This window comes from Zonotrichia albicollis, chromosome 1 (genome assembly GCF_047830755.1).
Source record: "Zonotrichia albicollis isolate bZonAlb1 chromosome 1, bZonAlb1.hap1, whole genome shotgun sequence".
Lineage (NCBI taxonomy): Eukaryota > Metazoa > Chordata > Aves > Passeriformes > Passerellidae > Zonotrichia > Zonotrichia albicollis.
Window position 1 is genome coordinate 16,823,406 of NC_133819.1, and position 16,841 is coordinate 16,840,246.

The following is a 16,841-nucleotide window of genomic DNA, read 5'->3' on the forward strand; positions in this document are numbered from 1 at the left end:
GCCTATAAAAAGAAGAGCAGCAAGAAGATTATATTCTGTCTTGTACACAGTGATATGACAGATAGCAAATTGCTACAACCTCAAAGCTTCATTTCTGCTGTCTAAACTCGGTGAAAAACATGGGCTTCTTTTCCTTTCCTGAGAGGGATGCAGAATTCCCGGCCTATTTGCAGTGCTATTACCTGGAGAGGCAGCAATGAGATACTTATTCAAGAACGAGCATTGATTTTCATGAGTGGATGGGCAACGTATTTTGCCTTCCTGCCAGAAACAGCAGTGCAATAAAATATGACAAATGAGATGCCTATTCCTGCAAAATTTTGCATCTCAGTTCAACAAACCCCTCAACAGGTATGACTAGACCACAAAAAAAGTAAGACATGGTTTTTGGTGTATAATTCATAGTGCTCATAACATCAAAATTAGAGACTGCCAGACTTCTCATCATACATCTGCCCTGGGTGTCACCTGCCCAAATGTGTCCAGTCACCTGAACAGTCAGCATATTCAACCCTGTTTGAAGACAACTTCAGGATGCAGTGCAGACATATATCACAGGACTGTCAGTAATAAAATAAAGGTCCTAAATGTATGTTGCTGATAGTAAGAAAAGAAAGAAGAAATCACACATGATTTTGCAGGAGTTACTCTATCATCACTAGTGTAAATAGCAACTGTTTGCATATAAAAGAAACTGTGTGATATTTGCAGAACTTTTTTTTTGTACATTACCTTTAAGACAAAGCAGTAATCTGTAGGTGCCTTATACTTCACTTTGTGTTGATAACCATAGTACACGTTCACGTTCTCAAACTGAAGGAAGCATGCCAGATCCCGTGATGTCTATAAATGAAAACCAAGCCCATCATTGTTAGAGAAAATTGAATTTTGATATGAAACTCATTAATAGAACATTTATCAAATGAATGAATGCCAGTGAAGCTGACTGAAAAAGCAAGGATTAATTTTAGGTGTCTGCTTTCTTAAAATAAAAATAGGAAGAGGGTCAATACATATCATGTATGATCTGTAACACAGTTCAACATTTTGCTGTTGTTCTGGTTATGCTGTGCTTCATTGCTTTGTGTGGAGATTTTAGCTTATGTCTAATATGACAAAAGAGAACACCACAGTAATAAACCACACCCTTAAAATTCTGAGTGGAGAAAGAAGGTTTGGGGTTCTAAATTGCTTTGGGAGCTTATTTTTCTTTTGTACATGTAACAAACAAACCTCATCAGGACATAAGCAAAATTTAATCTGTTTTGCTTTGAATTTTCTCAAATTTCTTGGCATCATTCTATTTCTGTTCAATCTAACATTTGCTTGTTTACAATATATTGCTAAAGTAACAAGGTTTCTGTTGCTGGGTGTTTCTCAGTGATGAATTCTGCCTACAGTAACTTTTGCAATCCTTTGTGTGGAAATGCAAAAATAGCCATTTCACATGGTCACTGTTGGCTAAACTGAGAAATCAGGAAATTGTGGGGGAAAAAAGAAAAAATAAAACAACAAACCACAAGCTCCCTCTACCCCTAAAAATGGGGTATGATATGATATGGGGGTATGATATAATATGCATCTGATGGTTCTTGTCTCCTGTTCTCATTCTTAATGATACTTTCATTACAATATGCCCTTTGAGTTGGCTTTATTTACAAACTGAGTTTGCAAGTAAGATATGTGGTGAAACACTTCCCACTAGATGTACACAGGACTTCTCTCTTTCTCCTGTCTCTGCTGCAGCTGAGGATGCCAGAGATTTTGTCAGTGAGTGTGTGGACCTCGGTTTTTCAAACATCCTTAAGTTCCTAAATGTGCTGAAATCCATCCCGTATAATGTGTTGTTCTTTTCCTTTAGGAACCAGGCAATAGTGATGAGACCAATATGAATGCAGTTGTTATTATCTTCTAAGGAACAGATTTTTATGCAAGGGACAAAGGCTCTTAATGTGGATATTTGTGCAATGTTAACATGACAGAGCAACGTTAACATGACAAAGCAACAACAATTAACAGAAATAGATGTTTTAATTATCTGTAATTCTGATGCTTTTGTTTTGTGACCCTGTCCATTAACAGCCCTTTTTTGAATGGGATGTAAGCAGAGAAATGCTGAAGAAAGAAATTAAGACAGCAGTGCTGACTGGTGCTGGTTTGTTAACAAAGAACGCTGAAACAAAAACCACCACTAGCATGTGTATAAAATTATCTGAACGTGCCCTGTATTTTCACTTTTACCATGTATTTTACAGCCAGCACAAAGTACCAAAAGTAATCCAGATGTCTTTGCTTTTTTGTAAATACTGAAAACAGGAATATATTGGATGAATTTTAAAACAGCTGCAGCAGTTGAAGATATCATTATCTGCCAACTGTTCATTTCTGTACCTCAAAGAAAGACTGCTCTGCCCACAATTGAATGATGAGCAAGGTGCACGTGCACTTTTCATGCTATCCTGACAAGGGATGAACTCTCATAATTTAAGGGCTTTAACTGAAGAGTTCTACTGAATTCTACTGCAGTGCTTTGAGATGTTTAACACCCTCACAGCATCCTGCTCATGTCCCAGAGATTAGATCACCACAACAGAGGTGTGTACCTGACCCTCAGCTGTTCCAATACAGAGTGCAGCAATCACTTAGATCACCATTAACATAGACTTGAGCTAAGAGACTTGACTTTCTCTGGAATGGCCGAGACATGGGCAATGGCATCCTTTTGCTGAAGGCTGTTACAGATGCAGGGGCAAACAGATGACTGTGCCACCATTTTAAAGAGCTGTGACTATCCCCTAAAGAACTAGATTTGTTGTGGTAATATAGTGACTTTAAAGCACACAATTCCTAAAACTGCTCAGTTACAGGCAGGATGGCACACAGCCTGTAATGACAAACAGGCAGTAAAGTGCTAAACAGCTGAAATACGGGGACTGTGCTCTCCATCTGAGCCTATGTTTACAGCCTATCACCTGAAAAAAGAAAGCACTTCCCTCATTTGCACTATGACGAAAAGTCACTGGAAAGGTATCACTGGATGATGAAAAAAGGCTGAGTAACTCTCAGGACATGCTTGCCTTGCTTTGGCATTGTACTACTGGTCATTGTTGGAGGCATGCTACAAGGAAATGTACAAGATGGACTTTGCATTTGACTACTCTCACTCTTTTCCCACCTTAAATGCCTTCTAAATAGCATTCCAGACCCTAATTGATAAGATGTTGTGTGTACAACCTGATTTGAGGCATTAAAGCCATTATCTAAGGGTCAGGTAAAGTCAAAATAAATTGCTGTGAAAGCAGCAAGGCGATCTTTTTTTCACTGTGGCTCGGTTATAAACAGGTCACTGGAGCAGCAGCACAACATCCCTTTACAAGATAAATTTTTTTCCCCTTTGTACTTTAGTCAGGAAATAACATAAGTGTTAAGTTTCAATCACAGAAATTCTAGGTTGGAAGAGACCTTTAAGATCATCGAGTCCAACCCATGTTCTAAAACCTCAACTAGATCATGGCACCAAGTGCCACATCCAGTCTTTTTTTAAACTCTTCAAGGGATGGCGACTCTACCACCTCCCTGGGTAGATGATTCCAGTATTTGACCACTCTTTCTGTAAAATACTTCCTCCTTAATTCTAGCCTGTATCTCCCTTGGCGCAGCTTGAAACTGTGTCCTCTTGTTCTGTCTGTTGTTGCCTGGAGAAAGAGACCGACCCCCAGCTCACCACAGCCACCCTTCAGGAAGTTGAAGAGAGTGATAAGGTCACCCCTGAGTCTCCTTTTCTCCAGGCTGAACAACCCCAGCTCCCTCAGTCGTTCTTCATATGGCTTGTGTTCCAAGCCCCTCATCAGCCTCGTTGCTCTCCTTTGGACACGCTCAAGCATCTCAACGTCCCTCCTAAAGTGAGGGGCCCAGAACTGGACACAATACTCCAGGTGAGGCCTCACCAGTGCTGAGTACAGGGGAAGAATGACCTCCCTGCTCCCTGCTCCTGCTGGCCACACCATTCCTGATACTGGCCAGGATGCCATTGGCCTTCTTGGCCACCTGGGCACACTGCTGGCTCATGTTCAGCTGACTGTCAACCAGCACCCCCAGGTCCCTTTCCACCTGAGCACTGTCCAGCCACACCGTCCCCAGCCTATATCGTTGCAGGGGGTTATTGTGGCCAAAGTGCAGGACTCGGCACTTGGACTTATTGAACTTCATCCCATTAGATTCTGCCCATCCATCCAACCGTTCCAAGTCCCTCTGCAAAGCCCTCTGTCCCTCTAACAGGTCAACATACGTTCCCAGCTTAGTGTCATCTGCAAATTTGCTAATAAAGGACTCTAAGCCCTCATCCATGTCATCAATAAAAATATTAAACAGAACTGGCCCCAGCACAGATCCCTGAGGGACACCACTGGTGACTGGTCGCCAGCTGGATGCAGCACCATTCACCACCACTCTCTGGGCCCGGCCATGCAGCCAGTTCTGAACCCAGCAAAGAGTGCTCCTGTCCAAGCCACGGGCTGCCAGCTTGTCTAGGACTATGCTGTGGGAGACAGTGTCAAAGGCCTTGCTGAAATCCAAGTAAACAACATGTACAGCCTTCCCTGCATCCACCAGGCGGGTTATCTGGTCATAAAAGGTGACCAGGTTGGTCAAACATGACCCTACCCTCCTAAATCCATGCTGGCTGGGTCTGATACCCTGGCCATCTTGTAAATTTTGCGTGATGGCGCTTAATATAAACTGTTCCATTATTTTGCCAGGTACTGAGGTCAGGCTGACCGGTCTATAATTACCAGGATCTTCCTTTGCACCTTTTTTGTGAATGGGTATCACATTGGCCAGCTTCCAGTCATCTGGAACCTCACCAGTGAGCCAAGACTGTTGGTAAATGATGGAGAGTGGCTTTGCAAGCTCATTTGCCAGCTCTCTCATTACCCTGGGGTGGATCCCGTCTGGTCCCATAGATTTATGAATATCTAAGCATTTCAGTAGTTCTATGACTGCCTCCTCTTGGATAATGGGGGGACCATTCTGCTCCCTGTCACCATCAACCAGCCCAGGCGGGCAGGTGTCTTGAGAGCAAGTCATCTTCCCACTAAAAACTGAGGCAAAATAGGCATTAAGCACTTCTGCCTTTTCCTCATCTTCAGATACTAAGTTCCTTCCTTTGTCCAATAAAGAACAAAGCTGGTCTTACCTTTCCTTCTACCATTAATGTATTTGTAAAAACATTTTTTATTATCCTTTACAGAAGTTGCCATTCTAAGTTCAAACTGAGCTTTGGCCTCCCTAATTTTTTTTCTGCATGCTCTAGCAGCCTTCTTGAATACTTCCTTAGAGACCTGACCCTTCTTCCAACACTGATACATCCTCTTTTTATTCTTAAGTTCCTCCAAAACCTCCTTGCCCAGCCAGGCTGGATGTTTACCCCGTTGACTGATCTTTCAGCACACAGGGATAGTCTGTTCCTGTGCCCTCAAGATCTCTGTTTGAGGTACGCCCACGCTTCCTGAACTCCTTTGTTTTTTAGGACTGCTTCCCAAGGGACGCTCTGAGTAAGTCTCCTAAACAGCCAAAGTCTACCCTCCGAAAGTCCAATGCAACAGTTTTACTGGTGCTCTTCCTGACTTCACCAAATATTGAGAACTCTATTATTTTGTAATCACTCTGCCCCAAGCGACCTCCAACCACCACATCTCCCACCAGCCTATCTCTGTTTGCAAACAGCAGATCTAACATACCACCAGCTGCAACAAGAAGTTGTCCTCCATACATTCTAAAAATTTCCTGGACTGCCTCTTTATTGCTGTATTAAGTTCCCAGCAGATGTCTGGTAGGTTGAAGTCACCCACAAGAACAAGGGCTGATGATCTTGAAACATTACCTAGCTGCTTATAGAATAAGTGATCTACCTCTTCTTCCTGGTCGGGTGGACGATAACAAACTCCCAGTATGGTGTCAGCCTTGTTGGCCTTCCCCTTTATTCTTACCCATAGACATTCAACTCCATCTTCCTTAGTTTCAATTTCGATGGCATCAAAAGTTTGCTTAATATAAAGGGCCACCCCTCCACCTCTTCTTCCTTTCCTGTCTCTCCTGAAGAGCTTGTATCCATCCAGTGCAGTACTCCAGCTATGTGAGTCGTCCCACCATATTTCCGTGATGGTAACTACATCACAGCTCTGCAGTTGTACCATGGCCTCCAGATCTTCTTGTTTGTTGCCCAAGCTGTGTGCATTGGTATACATGCACCTCATCTGGGCTACTGACTTCACCCCTAACTCAGCCTTGCAATTCTTGGGCAATACAAAAATCCTAACAGTAAAGCTTCACCAGCAGCAGCATTTCTAAATATGAAGCATTAGCAGAACTGTAAGTCGTAACAGAAGTGGTTTTCAGAACACAAAAAAACCCAAAACCAAAAACCACCAGTCCCAGAATCCACTGTTCTACCTCATCACTGCAGAAATGAAAAGCCAGCCGCCCTTATGTGCAATACATCCAGTGCTGGCAATTCAACATCTTTAGATATTTTGTAATAATAAATGTAAATCTAATTCAGCTGGGTAGATGCTTCTGACTCACTTCTTTCTACACAAAGGACAGTCTTATAAAACCATAAAAGACACAACACATTCTCTAGGTACACAGTATTAAAAAAGTACAGCATTTCACATGCTGGTTACTGGTGCAGTAAGTCTGTATCAAACAAAGTAAAATTCTACCTTTTTTTGTGACAAGAAATTAGGTTACTTGACAACTTTTTAAGATTTTCTTTCACAGGGAACCCATATAACAGTGAAGCTTTTGGCAGCTCACAACCAGCTGATGGGTGCGCTGCTGTTTTTCTTTTCCCTCCTGCCTGCCAGAGGAGCACTATTCTATCAATGCTTTTATCTATCCCTTGAAATCAAAAGGAGAAAAACATGAGAGGATTCAGTGACTGCATTCTAGTATTTGCACAAGTGGTGTAGTCAAAGTTGAAGCATGGAAATCTCAGCCCTCTCAGATGCACCAGACAGTGCTCTTCAAATGTCACCTTGGGAGTTCTACACTTTCACCTCCATTAATTGTTTTATTGCTAGAAGGATTATTTGGCTTCCTGACCTTGGTTTTTCCTCTGGGTACATAATAAATTCCAGAAGCTCGTAGAAGAAAATAACGCCTCTTCCAGGACTTTTTTCCATCTTCTTTTAAATAAAGGGCCCCTTCAAGCTCTGGCACAATGACAGATGTCCCACAGAAGCTTTCCTGTGCAAGAAGAATAATAATGCACAAAATAAACCCATTAAGCACAATCCTATCAATATATAGCATTTTCAATAGAAAAATGCTCCCTTGAAAAATAAAGACATTTCTTGTGACAGTGAACATATGAACATGGGGAGTGCAGTTACTAGGAGGATGGACATCTTAGACAGGCAAAGGAAACTTTTCCAAGCTAATGCTGGGTGCTCACACACTGATAAAGAAGGCTTGCAAAACCTCCATCCCTTGGGGTCAAGCAAAAACCTACAACGGCTTTTAACTAGACATAGATGGGCTCAGTGAAGGCTGTAGAATAGAGTGGTTGATACTGTTGGGTTTTTTCCTCTACTGCAGTGTTTATAGGTTCTGTAGAGAAATACTTTGGTAGAGAGATTCTTTAGAGACTGCTAAGAGTTCTAAAAACAGCTCAATCTCTGCCTTCACTTTCAAATACATGCTAGCATTTAAAACACTATTTAATTAGATATACTAATTGTTTGCTTGAAGGGCTTACTGTTGGGTAATTTTTCATGCCAACACACTTATCACTTAATGTTTTCACTTAGAATTCATCAGGACCTCTGCTGGTTAACATCTGGTGCCTTCATGAGATGCACTACTTTTGAAATGTGAGTCCTTAGTCGCCTGAGAAAAGCATTTTCTTTGTGAGCTTTTACCAAACTGCTTGCCTGGAGAACTGCAATAATTTTTTCTTTCAAATAACTCTGGTTTTCTCTCTTTCAAGTGTACATCTGAAGGAAACTTGAGCAGGAAAGGAACAAACTTTCTGGAAAAGTGAGTGTGTCTTTTTCTGTTGTAGTACAGCTAATAAGTTGAGAAGTAAATCCACTTCTAACCTGAAGATAATTGTTTGGTACTGATCAACCTTACTAACAATAAAAAGTCCCAAGGGCTGGCCTAAGGGTGAATAATCTGCATTTTCAATGAGGAGCAGCTGATGCAGAGAAAAGTCAACATATTAAACCCGAGATACAAAGCCACCAATGATCACAGAATTTCCTGTTGTTACACCATTTCCCACAAAGAACTACATGCTGTTACTGCAGAGCAGATGCAAATGGTGGCGGAGTTTTGGTGACATTTGCATCAGCAGCCCAATAATTTGGCTTACCTCCAGCAAAGCCTCTTTGTTTTTATCGTTCATTTCTTTGCTTTCTTTCTTCCCTTTGTTTGCCAGGTAGAAATTCTGACAAAGACACAAAAGAAGTTAATGTTCATTATAAAGTTGGCAATACAAGTAACTAGATATCCACAAACTCACTCAATAGTTACTGAGTCTTTCAATACTGAGTACCAATCAGCAGGTGCAAGAGACAGATGCTTATGGACTCTTCTAACAGATAAGTTTAACACATCTGCTGCTCATGAATTTTAATTTTTTATTCTGAATATAATCCAAAGGTAATACAAGATTGGTTTTGCCCATGTAAATATGGCCTCCAAAACTTTAAACCAGTGGCTTATGTTTTTGGCTCTTTTTCTGGATCAATGGGTTTGGGTTTTGGCAGTCCCGTTTTCATTGCTTCCTATATGATTACAGGTTGTAGAGAACCTAACATTTGATTTCAGGCTGATGTACAATGAATACAATGCAGTATCAAAAGGCTAGAAAGCATTTTCCCTACAACCCAATCTGGTAATTTGCATGCTTTGTATCTTACATTCTGGATACAACTCAGCTGTCAATTTTTAGTTAAAGTGCTTATATGCGAAAGCCTTTATCCAAAGTTACTATTGCTACTTTTGTACCCCTGCTCATCCTCTTCAAAATACTTTTATGCAGTGAAGAAACTGTTCAAAAATCTAGAAGAAATCTGAAGAAGTGATCACCATGATATCTTGGCACATGTGCTCCAGCCTACTGAAAATAAAGCCTGCACTCCTCTGTTTGTGTGACACTGCAGCTGTCCTCAGAGGACCTGCTTCCTGCCTGCCCCACAAAAAAGGAACCACAGTGCCTCGAGGACATGTTCACCCATAAAAACAAATTCTCCCACTGTTAAACAGCAATAACCAGTCTGAATCCATCTGCATTGTACAGATGGACAAAAGGACAGCACTTGGATTTATGTGCAGATTCTGACAAGCAGGAAGGATGCTAGGACTTGTGTGCTGGGGCATGTGCAGTGGCTTTGCTCCACAGCAAGCAGGGCCAGAGAAGCAGAGCTGGCTGCCTGCAGACTGTAAGGCAGTGAAGGAAGCAGGGAGATCAGGATGGAAGTAGCATTTGGATCCATGCCCAACAGGCCAGAATGGTTACACTCAGAGTTCTTGTGGTTTACAGTTTTTCAATTTATCTGACTTTTCATCTCTGTTTTTTCATGTCTCAAGACTGTGAGAAAGCGACAACATGTTTATGTGCCTAGAACTTCTCAACACCTAAACTGCAGCATAAATGCAAACATTACCAAAATAAAAAATACCAAAAGTACCAAACAATACCAAAATACAAGTGAGAAGTGTGTAAATAAAGGAACAGGCTGCTGCCATAGTATAAGAAACAAACAAACAAGCAGCAAATCTGCCCTGCCAGTAGACAACATTTACAGCTGTGCAATTTATCTGAAGTGAAACACTACTCTTCCACACAACCACATCTTCATTTCCAAGCAGTGCTGGGAACAGATGTCTGCCAGAACGCAAGCCTCAGAGCAGACCGTTTTTGGAGGGGCACCAGGAGAGGAAGCAGAAGATGTCTGGATCTCAAAACCAGTTCTTTAAAAACTGCTTTCTTAGAACTTCACATTAAATCAGGGAAGCTCAGAAACACAGACACCTGCAATGTGGCCTATGCTGATGCCATGTCTATAGTGTGAGAAACTTTAACATTCAATACAATAGACATTATCCTAGGAAATGCAGCTGGCTTCAGACTGCCTGGACAGAATTTTAGTCCAAATCTGTAAGTAAGCTACCAGTAAGGACCACAGCTTTGCAGTCACATCTAAAGACAATATTCAGAGTGGAAAAAAGCCAAAATCAGCTCAAAACAAAACCCACTTAAAAGTTCTAAGCAACTGCAGCCCAGTGATCTGCGCTTGTGCAACAGCTCTCCTTGAGAGGCAGCACCACTGCAGCCCTGAAGCCTCAGAGGGCACTGCCAGGCTGGGCTGGGCCTCCAGACCTTGGGATGTGTTTGGAAAGCACAGGGACATGCAAGCTGTAAGGCTTCTTCTCTAGGTCATTATAAAGACATAGTACAACCACTAAAATACACAATGAAGTTTTATCAAGGCAAGTACACTTTGTCTCAACAAGGCTTGGCTCATCAACTTGTGGGGAGAGCATCCATCTGACTTAGTCAGCCTTCTGTGGAACAAAGCTCCTCTGACTACAACTGATTCACATTGAGGCATCTGGCATTTATTTAGCAGAAGCCCAGACCACCCTGTACTGAAATAATCAATCCTAAAGAGAGAAAGTTTGTAAGGATATCCATGCTGGATCTCTAATGCCACAGCTTTTTCATTAGGGGCTCTGTCACCTAACCCAATGTTACACAGATGTACACTGTTGTCTTTCACCTGTCAACACACACTTCATTTATTACTCATTACCTCCTTTATGTCTCTTTCCTGAAATCTGGAAGTACATATATACATATTTGTCAGTGGCTAAAAAACTGGGGAGCAGACTGAACACTACTTGTTTCATTACTGTGTGGTCTGCTATTTTTGATCAGAAGCATTCATCCTAGAGGAGGCAAACCACATGTGTCCAGAAGAGGTCATTTCAAGTCCAGTAGTCAAAGGTCATGACAAAAGGCAAGCTCTTTCCTGTGTGAGGACATCACTGGGAAATGCATGTTTGGTTTGGGATGTCAGGTCATTAATGGGACAAGATGTAGCTGCAGGGCAACTTCCTACATATATCTACAGATTTGAGAATTAACTATTTCTCTGCATGAAACCTTTCCACTTAGGGACATACCCTTCTCCTTTGGTGTGGAAAGGCAGGTAAAGAAATAATCAGGGTGTATCTCTCTGCACTGTATAATGCTCAAACAGTGGAAGATAGAAAGTGTTTTCAGTAGTGTCCAAGAACATCTGTGTTGGCATGTAAGCAAAGCAAACCTGGATCATGATAAAACAGTACTTAAATACAGCACTATCAAACTTTCTGATTGGTGTTCATGTCTCTATACTCAAAAAATGAATTTCCTAAATGAAACAACACCTCTCTCACACCTTTCACATTTTTCATTCACAGACCCATCCAAGTGGGAATGCAGCAGCAACTATTTCTTGCATGGCAAAAAAACAGGTGCTACTAGACAGCATGCTCCCTCTGCCTTCTCTTACACTTAGGTTGTATTTCTGCTTTCAAGCTCTTGGGATTGATTTTCCAGAAGATCTGAAAAATCCACAACAGCACAGATCAAACAGCGTGCATAAAACAAGGCAGCTGCTTCCTACTCATGACTAGCTTCTTTGAGCAATGGGCTGCCTGCTTATGCTCATCCAACCCGCACCCAATATGAGGCAAGAACTGGCCAGCTCACATCCCATTTCAGATCATTGCAACTGCTACTCAATGCAGCGTGGTTTGTGCAGAAAAAATAGAACAAGGTCATATCTGCAACTCATATCATGGTGTGTCCTCTAGGAATCTGCCCATTAAAAATATTAGAAGATGCCTATAATTGCTCTGAAGATCATAAAAGAACTAAAATACATGAACCTAAAGGCAAAGATCTTTTGAAACTCCAAAAAGAGAGAGAAATTAAGATAACAAAACAATGGGAGTACAGTGAAAAACACCTCCCTTTCCTCACTTCTATTTCTTTGCGCTTTTGTCAGCATACTCAATAACCAGGTTCCCTGTCACCTTTTTATGTTTCCATCACTGGGTAACAGTGGAGACAAAAGGAAAACCTTGATTTATAAATGTGGCCAAGCTGGTGAAAAACAAAAGTATCACCTGGTTGATAGCAGATAAATATTCAAGCATGAAACTTGCTATAGCTGTCTTGTAACGAAAGCTGTTACAAACCCTTACTCCACCTGCTTTGAATGCTGTTGGGAACTCTTGCTCTTCAGAAGAAATAAAATATCAATTCAGTGTATGTGTTCTCCATTGGAAGGTGCAGATCTAGCTTTTGGCTTACATATGAGGGAGCAGAAGCATAAAGTACTCACTGTACAGACTTTCAATAATTGTCATAAATACTGTCCAATAATAAGAAAACAAAAAACCAAAAGCACACATAGGTGGCATTGCCTGCACTGTTTGATTTTATCAAAAAACCCCCACAGGAAATGGAAGTTCATGCAAACAGAACTAAAAGACAGCGTTCAAAGAGCATGACCAGCATTCACAGCAAGGAGTTTAGATTCAGCTACACCTTAAAAACAACCATTTTCCCTCATTTTTCTTCCTTTTGTAGTACCTTTTAGCTGAGAATTATTCTTTGAGATTTTTGAAAAGAGGTGTTGAGCCCTGACAACCTTTCCTTTCAAGAGAAAACCAGCATAACTCAACCATATGACAAAGCATCACCTTTACAATGTTGTAAAGGTTCTCTTTATTTTCCCATGTACCAGAATGTATTTTTGTTTCACTCTTTAGTCATAGACTTGTGATGCTCCCTCTCTGCAGATGAGTCACTGGTGGCACTCATGGAACAGTATTTTACTGCAATTTCCCTACAGGGTCTATTATATCACAGTGAGCAGAGGGCAAAAGTGTGCCTATCTTTGTGGCAAGGGGGACACCTGAGAATTTTATAAAAGCTTTTTCTAAAAGGGATTCAAAAAACTTAAAAAAAATATTTCAGAAACAAAGCTGCAGAAAAACTACCAAGTGCTGCATGACAAAAATTACAATCTTAAAAAAAAAAGCCACGGGCATTAACTGAGCAACATACTGCCAGCATGTAGAGAATAATCCTGCATTTCAGAATCTCAATTCCCCCTCAGAAAATGAAACACTTTGAATTCCAGGTTGTTAAATAGGTCTATAACTAGTTCACAAAAAGAAAACAATAAACATTGGCCACACACAGACCTTCTTCAGAGGTCCTCTTGTTTTAGGAAGGCATCTGCCCATCTTTATAAGATTTTTTTAAAGCACTAGTTGTGTCCAATATCTGTGATGAAAATTTTGTATCTCTAATTTGTCTAAGAATAAACTGTAGGCACCTGGCCACCATTGGGATTTGCCCTTTCTTTTTTCCCAGAAAAAGATATGCAAGTTAAAAACCTGTGAGATCCCCACAAAATCCTTCCAACAGAATGAGCATGAAATAAACAAGGAATTAGCTGCTTTGGCACTAGCACCATGGGTGTGTCAAAGAAAGCATTCTGCAATTTGTGTACTCTCAAAATAAGTTTTATGTGGCAGCCTTGACTGAGTTAGGAGGAGGCTGAATATACTAAGCACACAGTCCCAAGCACAAGATTTCAGTTTCCTTTTGGTTACACCGCAATTTCTGTACATAGTTAGCTAGGCAAACACCCTACCCCCCACAACTCAGCATTTCTGTGTGGTTTGCCTGTTCAGGGACTCACTGCAGATGTGTATTTTACAATATTTCAGTATTTAGTGTGAGCTCTGTACAGTGCTGATTACTTGCTGCCACAAAGTGCTGATATGTCTGTACTATTTTCCCCATTCACAATGTTTGAGTTTACCACGCCTGACAGATGGTCAGACTTTATTACTGGCAAAATATTTCAACAGTGTGATAGCCACAACTGATCCAGTTTGCTCAGACTGTTCATTTTAGAGCTTACACAGAGGGGCTAAAGCTCAATGACTGCAGACTTGTCCAGATCCAGCTGACACACAAGGACAGACCTACACTTTTGTTTAGTTCTGGTTTAGGTCACGTTTATTGCTAAATTTCATTGCAACCAAAATGCAATATTCATCACAGCAGAATGTTCATCAAAGTTTTACTTCCTGTTTGAGGAAGGGCTCAAAAACCACTTACCCAAATAACGCTACAGTGTATGAATCAAAGGAGGAATTGAACCTCTGCTGCTGGGTAAGTTTATGTGCTCTAGAAAGGAGGACACTTTGAGCCACCATATTGTATTCCCAAACCTGGTTTTGCTGTTTCATATTAAAAATCAACATTAATCCATGTACACTGCAGAAAAAGTTATCTTTTCCTGATTGTGGATACTAATATCAATGAAGGAAACTTCTTTTCCATAGGTTTTATTTGAAATACAGGCTCATTCTATAAAAAACCCCAATTTCCTAATGAGCAGCTTGGTGAGATTTGCTGCCAAATTACATATTTGACTCCTTTTTTTTTTGGCAGTGCTGAATTGCTCATTTATCTCTTGCTGCCCTTCGGAACAAACCAGATGCTCAGTGAGCTAACAGTCAGCTGACATGGGGAAAAGATCCTCTGTCCCAGAATCCAGCAACTGCATGTTCCAGGATGTTTGTACACACAGCTTTGACCACATCATACAATAATTTGTGTATTTACCTATCTGAATAATTTGATGCAATTCAGTGTGCAGACCCTCCTTTACAAAGATAAAGCGCACAAGTTACTGATAACCAATTCTCCTCAGTATAAACAAAACCCAGTAAATCTTCTGCAGCATTAAGTATACCCTTTATGAAGTTTTATTTACAATTGGCAAAAACTGGGCCTTCAAGGAAATATTTATATTCATCAGCAGGAACAGTGCAGAAGCTGTAGTAAAAACAAAGGTTTTTTACAGCTGTGCCATCTCACACAGTTCTAAGAGCTGTACCTAAGCAGTGGCTTGTACTACAGGGGTGAACTACATGCTTCAGCTTTTACCTCTACAGACAGGACTCTAAAAAAGTATCAGAAAAAAGAATCAGAAAACTCTACTTTTCAAATCCTTGCATTTAAAATCCTGGTGGGTTTTTTAGTTGAAAATATAAGTTTTGCTTTCTCTGAACTGACAGAGCTGAAAGAAATCATTAATGTAATAAGCAACATGCAGACTTAAGGACCTTAGTTTAGACTCTTATCCAAATACCATGTTAGCTTACCTGGGGATTTTTAAATAAAGCATATTTTTGACTTTTTTCCAAAAACAGAATCTTATTCTCAGTGTCTCGAGTCCAGTCTGATAACACTTCAACAACATTTTCATGGTCTTCAAAAAACCTTTCTGGAGAGACAGAGAAGATAATGTAAGACATTCAAACTGTTTCTGCCCTCTCCAGAGGCTGCAGAAATTCCTGTGTAAGAATGTAATCATTATCTGATTCCCTCACTCAGGGCTGGACAGTCCAGCACTCTTTTCCACTGCACAGATGGGAGCAGAACCAGTCCCACACCACAGGAAATTGTGTCACATGGAAGGGCAAAGCAGCTACAGAAGACACTTTATGTAGCTGTGCCACGCTCCTGGATTCCTCCTGAATCTCTGAACTGCTGCTTGAAGATTGCAAGGGATGGATGGAAGCAGTGACCCACCAGGAGTAGTTACACCCATGTATTTCATGGTGTAACTGCTTTCTGCTTTTGACTGATTTTGGTTTTTTTAAGGTTTGCAGCACCACAGACTGGGAGGTGGAAGAAGGGATATAGATAAACTTTGTCTAATGAATTTTAAAAAAAGTAAAGAATTAATTTATTTGTCGTTTTACTTCTTTACAATGAAGATTTGCTTTTCGTCAGCAGGAAGAATTCCATGCACTGAAAAGAAAATATTTGGTTTTAAGCAACTATATTTAAAACCAGAAATAGCAGAGTAGGAAAAAACAAAGATAGAACTAATGTCAAGATATACTGGTTCACGCAGCATCTCTGTAGTTATCCTTACCAGGGATGTGAGAGACCATTTTAAATGCAAGAATTTCAGCTCTGTCCCCTCCGGATCTGCTCTGAACCCCACTCCTCCACCCAGAAAAGCCACAGGGTGTGCTGAGGTTAACTGAGGTAACTCTGAAAGCACTTCAGTTTCATTTAGATAAAATATATAAATTGCTCAAATAAAACTCCTTTTAAAGGAAAAGGAATTCAGCATAACTTGACAGGTCATTTTGGAGTGTCCCAATCTGCACTTTTCTATAAATTCATTACTGGGATAGGGAATTCACCCAGCTCAAATTTTCAGTAGAATTTTGGCCATTTCCTGGGAACAGCCATACTCCCATTCCTGGTGATCAAATCTTCCAATGGCCTAGACTGGCCTAGCATCAGAGGAAGCAACAAAACATACATTTTGTAGGCTTTCTTTAACCCTTGTTACTTTTGACAAGGGTTTAGGACATCCCATCCAACCTCTATCTGGTGAATTAATTAAATTCACAGAATGAGATTAGCTTCAAGACCCATCTGCAGGGACCCAGTAACTTATAACACCAACAACATAACACTCCTCATTTAGCAACTAGTACTTCTGCAATGCACTGGAAACAGGAAGCACTATATAAAACCCCAGTAATGGTCTGAAGGATGAACAGCACCTTATACTTCAAGATAGGCATGAAACAATTCTCAGACAGTAACATTAACTTTTGCCACATATATTTTTGTTTGTTCATTTGCTGCACCAAGATTTTCTTGTATGAAAAATATGACTTTATCATCCTCAGGAGGGTATTTTTACCTAATTTACCTAAAAAAAAGT

At 40.7% G+C, this 16,841-nt stretch overlaps 1 protein-coding gene across 1 annotated transcript in view; it reads right to left on the reverse strand.

The window, feature by feature from the left end:
* The window catches only part of APBB1IP (amyloid beta precursor protein binding family B member 1 interacting protein), a 66,911-nt gene that overhangs the window by 20,911 nt on the left and 29,159 nt on the right, over positions 1-16,841 (reverse strand). The window contains exons 7-10 of the mRNA XM_005480336.4: positions 15,253-15,374; positions 8,378-8,452; positions 7,105-7,248; positions 733-843 (exon numbers count right to left, since the gene is read on the reverse strand). Coding sequence (XP_005480393.2) covers positions 733-843; positions 7,105-7,248; positions 8,378-8,452; positions 15,253-15,374 — 452 coding nt within the window. The remainder of the gene's footprint in view (positions 1-732; positions 844-7,104; positions 7,249-8,377; positions 8,453-15,252; positions 15,375-16,841) is intronic.